Raw genomic sequence first — 8952 nt, forward strand, 5'->3', positions numbered from 1 at the left:
CTCAAATTTCTCACTAGTATTGATAAAATCAATGTACAGTCCAAGCCGGTATTGGGGACACCGCTTTATTGGGACAATTCATTGGAAACGAATTTTTTTATATATAAAAAGTAATACCCTTTACAATTCCCAGCTGCTTAATTGGGACAGTCGCCGCTTAATGGGGACAAAATTTGATAATGACCGTCCCCAAAATAGAGCTTTTTCATTGTCTTCAATCATTTAAAACGATTGTTCATAAAATGCAAGTTAGTCTAATGGAGCAGTCAACCGAATGTGTGCTTGTACTGCTCATCACAGAGAGATTCTTGGTTGTATTTATAATCTGCATAACCACTAGGTTTCGGTAACAAAGATATTGTAGCCTGCTTTATGAAGTAAAAATCAAAACAAAACATCATTTCTTGCCTTTTATTTTGGTCAAAAGTTTTATCGTAATTTCTTCGATGCAGCGAGTGATTTGAATAATATTGTAGGTCTTTAAAATGTTATGTGGAAAGGACAATTCATTAAATGTTTACAAAAGTAAATTGATGTTGAATGATAAGAATGGATTTACACTAGTAGTAGTAGTAGCATATACAAAACTATGTTCCTGTTATTTTTACATTTTGCTTGTGTTTGATCGATAGACAGAGAAATTTTCCTCCTTTTTGACAAATTGCTATTATCATCACTGTTGTAATTTTTCGCTGTCAAACATAAGTTGGCCTATGTCTGTTATATTCATACAAAAAGAAAAACAAAAAAACCTTGAGCTTTTATATAGGTGCACTATCCACTAAACATGCACAAAGCGCTTTACAAGGGGTCCCTAGCCAACAGCAACACCTGACATGTAGGATGAGACATGACATCTGTTTGGCGATATTACAATTTTTTCCGATGCTGTTATCTGTCAGGTGCTCATTTTACACCTGAGTACAGTGAGAGAATGTGGGTAAAAAGCTATTTCCCAAGACTCAACAATGCACTGCTCAGAATGGGACTTGAATCCAAAACCTTCCAATCTGAAGGTGAGTGTCATACCACTAGACCATATAGTCGCACAAAACACCTTTCGATGCCATCTTTCCATTGATTCCATGGTCCTCTGAATCATTTTACTGTTCACATTTCCATCCAATTTTTCCTTTCCAGACTTTTTTTGCCATTTTATGTGGTCAAATTAGCTTTTTTTAAAATTTATTTTCTTCTTACAGCTGACTTGATTTTCTGCCAAATATCTAATTTCTTGGGGTTTTTTTTTCCCCTTTTTTTTTTTTTTTGGTGTATCCAAAAGGCTCAACAGGTAATGAATTGTCCAAGTATAAGCAATTGTTAACCTTAACAAACCCCCCCCCCCCCCCCCCCAAAAAAAAAATAAAGCTCAAAAAAACCCAGACACTTGATCATTATGCGTACTACCTCATTATTTGTCTTATTGTGACTTTAATATACACAAGAGAGCTTGGCATGGGTCTGACCTTTAGTCTTAATTTGATAATTTAACTGGTGCCATTTCCGACAAATATTCTATTTTCGATGCGGTACCAATGCTTGATTTTTTTATATTATTATTATTATTATTATTATCATCATTATTATTATTAAAAATAATAATAATATTTATGCATTTCCCTCTCTTTCTACCAGAGAGGTCAAAGTTTAAAGGTCAATTTCCACCCGGTTGACATAGAGATGGGGAACACTGACCGGTTGCCAAACTTCCTGAAGCAGCCAAATCATTTTTGTCTGCTGCAGAGATTTGTCAGAGAATGGATGGGGTAAGCTTGCATTTTATTAATATTCTTCTTCTTCTTCTTCTTCTTCTTCTTCTTCTTCTTCTTCTTCTTCTTCTTCTTCTTCTTCTTCTTCTTCTTCTTCTCTTCTTTCTTCTTCTTCTTTTCTTTCTTCTTCTTCTTCTTCTTCTTCTTCTTCTTCTTCTTCTTCTTCTTCTTCTTCTTCTTCTTCTTCTTCTTCTTCTTCTTCTTCTTCTTCTTCTTCTTCTTCTTCTTCTTCTTCTCTTCTTCTTCTTCTTCTTCTTCTTCTTCTTCTTCTTCTTCTTCTTCTTTCTTCTTCTTCTTCTTCTTCTTCTTTCTTCTTTCTTCTTCTTCCTTCTTCTTTCTTCTTCTTCTTCTTCTTCTTCTTCTTCTTCTTCTTCTTCTTCTTCTTTCTTCTTTCTTCTTCTCTTCTTCTTTCTTCTTCTTTCTTCTTCTTTCTCTTTCTTCTTCTTCTTCTTCTTCTTCTTCTTCTTCTTCTTCTTCTCTTCTTCTTCTTCTTCTTCTCTTCTTCTTCTTCTTCTTCTTCTTCTTCTTCTTCTTCTTCTTCTTCTTCTTTCTTCTTCTTCTTCTTCTTCTTCTTCTTCTTCTTCTTCTTCTTCTTCTTCTTCTCTTCTTCTCTTCTTCTTCTTTTCTTCTTCTTCTTCTCTTCTTCTTCTTCTTCTTTCTTCTTCTTCTCTTCTTCTTCTTCTTCTTTCTTCTTCTTCTTCTTCTTCTTCTTCTTCTTTCTTCTCTTCTTCTTCTTTCTTCTTCTTCTTTCTTTCTTTTCTTCTTCTTCTTTCTTTTCTTCTTCTTCTTCTCTTCTTCTTTTCTTCTTCTTCTTTTCTTCTTCTTTTCTTCTTCTTCTTCTTCTTCTTCTTCTTCTCTTCTTCTTCTTCTTCTTCTTCTTCTTCTTCTTCTTTCTTCTTTCTTCTTCTTCTTCTTCTTCTTCTTCTTTCTTCTTCTTCTTCTTCTTCTTCTTCTTTTCTTCTTCTTCTTCTTCTTCTTTTCTTCTTCTTCTTCTTCTTCTTCTTCTTCTTCTTCTTCTTCTTCTTCTTCTTCTTCTTTTCTTCCTTCTTCTTCTTCTTCTTCTTCTTCTTCTTTTCTTCTTCTTCTTCTTCTTCTTCTTCTTCTTCTTCTTCTTTTTCCCTTCTTCTTCTTTCTTTTTTTCTTTCTTCTTCTTCTTCTTCTTCTTCTTCTTCTTTCTTCTTTTCTTCTTTTCTTTCTTCTTCTTCTTCTTTTCTTTCTTTCTTCTTTCTTCTTCTTCTTCTTCTTTCTTCTTCTTCTTCTTTCTTCTTCTTCTTCTTCTTCTTCTTCTTCTTCTTCTTCTTCTTCTTCTTCTTCTTCTCTCCTCCTCCTCCTCCTTCTTCTTCCCCTTCTTATTCTAATTGTTATCATTATCATCAACATAACCATGATTGTTATCATCAATCACTATTATTGATATTCGTATATATACATTATATATGTCTTGTTCCATTGCCCCAGCCTGAGTGCCACCAAGCGGCGTGTGATAACTAAACAAGGGCTGGTGTTTGAGAGGCCAGTCCAGGCGTATGATTCTGTCCGCTCTGTCCATGGGAGCACACAAAGACATCTAACCACGGTAAAGTTATACAGTAGATAGCAGTCATAGATCGCAAGTCATATTTATTAGACTTTATTCATTGTTGAATGTGGCTTTGGTCTTTTTGACTATCCCCTTGTGGGGTATAAAGCCAATCCATAGCGACTTTAAACTCTTGACCTTGACCTCAATTGGCAGTTGTTTTGCTCTCTTCCAGAGGTCAGAGTTTGACACTTTGTTGAACCATAACATGTGAAGGATCCTTATTTGTTATTAAGCATTGTAGGTTATGGCAAATGCGGTTAGTTATTCATCATGTCTCACACCCTTAAATCATCTCTAAATTTACATTTTAGCTGAAAATTCTCAATTTTGTATTGATTGATTTGCTGTTAATGATTTTTACACCGGTTTGAGCATAGTGAAAGCTTGTTTGGTTTTTAAAAAAATTATTTTGTGGATGTTTGTCTGCTTCACTTAATGTTAATTTTTAAAATGATGTACAAGATTATACTTTCAATTAACAAATCTCTAATTTAATCCGCATTTACAACTGCAAAATGTGGGCATTGACATTAAACAACAAAAACACAGAAAAATAAATAAATAAATAATAAACAAACGCAAACAATCATTTCAGGACAATCTGAGTTTGGCAGCAGAGAAAGCAGAATCCATTCAAGGCCAAGTCCGAGTGATACACAGACCAAACCAGGACATGGGAGTGATGGAGGGGACTGATGGAAATCAAGGAAAGCTGCAGCATGGTCAGGGCACGGCACAGGTTAATACTACCTAACTTTTGTTGTTGTTGCTGCTGTTGTTGATCTTCTTCTTCTTCTTCTTCTTCTTCTTCTTCTTCTGATTGTTATCTTTATCATCATTTTACCAATTCTGTTAAGTTGGAAATTTTGGGCATTGAGAAAGATTTTTTGATTATGATTATTATTGTTGTTATTATTATTATTATGATGATTATTATTATTATTATTATTATTATTATTATTATTATTATTATTATTATTATTATTATTATTATTATTATTATTTTTATTATTATTATTATTGATACCACCACTACTACCGCATTATTATTATCATCATCATTGCTATTTTTATGTTAATAATTAAAACTGCCAAGACTTGGACAAAAATCAATAAAAAAGGAAAAATGAAGTTGAAGATGATTTCAATCACTTATGTATTTCTAATTGCAATGCCCCTACATCTATGTGGAGACATAAATATTTAAACTTGCTTCGCAGAATGATCAATATTTTTTTTCTTTTTAAATTTGAAATCATAATTAAAAGATAATTGCATTTGACTTTTCAATAACCCTAAGTAAATCCCCTTCTACAAGTCTAATTGTAACAATATATAACTTTTGAAACTTTTCTGCTTGGAGTTATAGATCTTGTAGGTATTTTTTTCCATTTATGTATTTTTGCTGGCTTAAGAAGTGTTTGAGCCCAAAATATTGCTATAACATATTTGTTTGGACTGTTTTTTTTTCATTGCAGCTGATAAATTCACTTTTATTCCAAAACCAGCAACTTTTAAGGAAGGGAATTAAATCACGTAAATTTTTTTATATTTAAAAATGATAATTATATTTTTGTTTGTTTGTTTGTTTTCTTTGTAAATTAATGATGTAGATTTCCACAACTGAATTTCACCTCTAATCCTGTGATCTTTCCACACACCCCAGGTTGTGACCAGTGATGGGATACCCCTATGTCTCCAGTGTCACAAACCCTACACCAATGCCCTTCTCCCAACCCAAGTCATCACCAGACCAGAGAACGCCTGGCAGTTACGATTATGTTCACGGACGTGCATGGACAAATACTGGGTAATGAAGTCATAGCCATGGAATTTGTTCAATTTTAAAAATAAATTGTTATAAATAGATTTTTACAAAGTCAACATTCTTTGTTTTAATAATGAAAATGTGTGACTTGCAACCTTAACCCTCTCTTTACCAACTGTAGAAAAATCGTCACATTCGTTGTGCTACAAACAGCATTTAAAGAAAAATATTTGTTATGTTTTCATGAATTTAATGTTGTTTTGTAAAGCTTGATTTGTATAGCATGTACTTATTGCTTTTAAATTCGAGTTTTAAAAAGTCAATTAGTATGTTTCAGTCAAAGTCTTGAAATGGTCAGTGAGGAGAGAATATGGTAAAATGATGGGGTGTACTAGATGTCTGTAATTAAGTTGTTTTTTTTATATAAGAGACAAGAACCTCTACAACACAGCAAGACACTTATGATGAATAAAAGAAATGATCAAAATTTAATTGTTTTGTATTGTTTTACTAGCCTTTTTTTATCCAAATGTCTTTTTCTCCTCAGACTCTAAAGCATGCCAGCTACCTACGTGACCAAATCTTGGAGGTAGAGAAGGGAATTTGTCGAATGTGCAATTTTGATGCCCAAGCATTTTATAACAGAATGAAGTAAGTCACATACATGAGGTTCTGTTACCTATAGTTGGAAGAGTTTGTCATTTGCTTGGAACAAATCAAAAAGATAGAGAGTCTATTTAGAAAGGAAATTTTTCTTCTTATGCATAGATAGACATAAATTAAATTTCAGGATCAAAGGTAATATTATTGCATAGACAAATAAACACCAAAACAATATTTAAATGTTAAGTTTGACATAATTTAGGATGACACAGGATATTTTTGTAACTATGGTTTTTATTCAAACCCAAAGAACAACATATTAATGTGGAGACATCATGAGTGAATTTCAGTAGGAAAGAATCAACAGTAAAAGCGAAAAGTAAACATCCGGTTATTTATCATAAGAGTGAATGCCCTTGGTTCAAGGGAAATAACCAACAAAGTATTGTAGAGACATTATTACACAGTTGTTTCTCTTAGACCATTAGAAATCATAAGATCATATACTAATAGTAATAATACATAGAAATAATTCAACAATAAATAACAAAATATTAAAGAAAGATCCTGATATTTTGCAACATTAGGAATAGAAATGGAAAATGGAATTTCATACAGTTAATGCTTGGTTTTAAAAGTACAAAATAAACTAAGAAATTTTAGAAACATCATTCAAGACGCAATTCTTTTAAAAAATCAAATAAGCAAACTATATAGGAGTTATTATTTATTGACAACAAACGAATGGGAAGAATTGTATGTACATACTCATGATAAAAAAAATATACGCATTGAAAGCATCTTCATATTTTTATTCTGAAAAGTAGCATAAAACTATTTGGATATGTAGTTTTTGATGTTACGAACTCCGTCATTATCTTTAAGATTTTTGTTTTTATCTCAATTTTCCTTCTCCATGATATTCACGTGTTGCTTTAACCTATGTGCTCCCCAGTTTGTTAAAAGCATGTAGGGCAAAAATCTAACATTTGCTGCCAAAAAGTAAATATGAGTAGCAGTTTCAATCAAGTCACATCACTGTTACTGTACCCTCAATGAAAAGGGAGAGTTTTGCAGTTATAGCATGATAAAAAATGGTAAAAAATTGATTTGAATGAACTTAAGTCTTGATGTTAAATATGTTCATTATGCAGAATCACCAAAGATCTCAGACAGAGGGCTGATATGGTCAACAAGAGTCCTTACCACAAACTAGGACCTAAAGCCAGGGAGAAGCTGGTCACCCAAGTGATGCAGGGACAAGTAAGTTTCATAATTTATCATCATCATCATCATCACCATCATCATCATCATCATCATCATCAACATCAGCTCAGCTTCAGCCTTTCTTGATTGGCCATCAAACCTCAGGGTTTCTTATTGCTGAACACCAAAGAATATGTGAAAACAAACACTGTCAATAAAGGCTCACTTTATGATTATGGGGTTTGTTTTCTTGTATTTTCTGTTTTGTTTAGCGCTGTGTTGTACAACACACATATCAGATTTTTATCTTACACCATTTACACCAGGTTTCAAGATTTAGAATCCAACAACAACAACAAAAAATGCAATTTGAAACACACTCTCATGCTTCGTCTTTGAATAATGTATTTAATGTTGTCTGTAAAATGGTAGAAATAGGGATCACATCATCATATGATTACTCTTTATTTGAAATATAAGCCTTAAATTGTCTCAGTGATTGGCTAACCATCATGATGTAATGGTAAAGTAATTTCTACGCTGCTTGTAGGAGAAGTTGTGGACCGTATAAAGAGGTGAACAAAAACGTATATAACAGATTTTAAAAGCGAACAAAATATGTTTTTTATTCATGTTTTTAAAATTTTTAAATTTGTATAATTTTGCGGAGTTTTTTTAGAGTTTTATTCTATTTTTTTTGTTCTGATAATTTTAAGCTGTATGATACTGATGTAATAATAGCTTATTTGGCAATCCAAAGGTCTGAGGTTCAATATCCTGTGACATAAGGACGATTTAAAAAAAATCATTTTGTTGTTATTCTTTATACTTTTGTCTTGGTTTGTTATGGCAAAACCTTTTTTTACTTCAGATTTTTAGACTCAATTCTAGAGTATTTATCCTGCCTTTCTGATGTCATTTTCAGTTCTGGCACGTGGACCACATCATTCCAGTGTGGCGAGGTGGAGGGATGTGTGACCTTGACAACCTTCGAACCTTGTGTACACCATGCCATGCCAAGGTCACCAAGGAACAGGCCAGTCAACGTGCCAATATCAGAAAATTATCAACAGCTGTATCCAGTGGGGATATCACTGCATTCTTCAAGAAGACCTGAGCAGTCATTTATTGACTTTGTTGATATCTAGTCCAAACTCAAGTGGTGAAATATATGAGTGCACGAGTGTGTTTGTGAGTGTGTGTGTGGGGGGTGGGGGGTGGATGCCTTTGGCTGCACATGATTGCATGCATTAATCAATATTCAACATTTTTTCATCAGCCATCACATGGAAACAATTTTGTTTTTAAATAAACGCGTACATTAATTGTGTACTTCCATGCTTTCACTGTGCTGTCATACTCCCTTTTTATTTTTTAAATTTTTTTTCGTCTTAATTTTTTTTCTCAGATATTGATTTATTGATATGGCCCTCAACTTGTCGAGGAATCTCAAACTTGAGACTTCCTTATTCTTGGAAGCTTTCTGGCCAAAGCTTTTAAAAAATATGTTGTCAGTGTCAACAGAATGCTCAATACATTTCACAGTAGTTTATTTATTCCTTATAATAGCTGTGAGTGTTTTATTATCTGTACCATCACTCTTACAGTGTCTGTCACTGACTATAGCTAGATACTTATTCACACTTGAGATGAATAGGATCATTTATGTGCATTCTCCTCGTATACAATAATACGGCCAAAAAGTATGCACGAAACAGTGCCAGACAAAGAAAAATACTCTTGTGAAGAATACAGAGTGGTAGAATGACAGACTAGTAATCAGAAGGTCTGAGGGTCGATCCCCAGTGGAGGCCGGCTGATTTTTTCAGGCTGTTTTTTTTCTTGTATTTTTCTTTCCTGCGTTGTCTGGTAGTGTTTAATATACACTTTTCTAATTCTTTATCTCACTTTGCTGGTGGGATATTGCACTTAAGACTAAAGATATAAGCTTTTTGTGAATCATACAAATGTTTAAAAAATTTAATGAGGTCTCTGATTCTCTAAATTTGTATGGTGGTTGACCT

At 33.0% G+C, this 8952-nt stretch overlaps 1 protein-coding gene across 3 annotated transcripts in view; it reads left to right on the forward strand.

Annotated features, from left to right (window-relative positions):
- LOC144962449 (DNA annealing helicase and endonuclease ZRANB3-like) overlaps positions 1–8274 on the forward strand; it is a 33765-nt gene extending 25491 nt beyond the window's left edge. For all 3 annotated transcript variants that reach the window (XM_078895400.1, XM_078895399.1, XM_078895401.1), the window contains 7 exons: positions 1636–1766; positions 3228–3345; positions 3947–4090; positions 5018–5161; positions 5667–5770; positions 6877–6985; positions 7854–8274. In XM_078895400.1, coding sequence (XP_078751526.1) covers positions 1636–1766; positions 3228–3345; positions 3947–4090; positions 5018–5161; positions 5667–5770; positions 6877–6985; positions 7854–8045 — 942 coding nt within the window. In that variant the 3' untranslated portion in view covers positions 8046–8274. The remainder of the gene's footprint in view (positions 1–1635; positions 1767–3227; positions 3346–3946; positions 4091–5017; positions 5162–5666; positions 5771–6876; positions 6986–7853) is intronic.
- Positions 8275–8952: the final 678 nt, after the last annotated feature.

The sequence above is a fragment of the Berghia stephanieae genome, chromosome 1 (assembly GCF_034508935.2).
Source record: "Berghia stephanieae isolate SIO BIC M18660-M18661 chromosome 1, UCSD_Bste_1.3, whole genome shotgun sequence".
Lineage (NCBI taxonomy): Eukaryota > Metazoa > Mollusca > Gastropoda > Nudibranchia > Aeolidiidae > Berghia > Berghia stephanieae.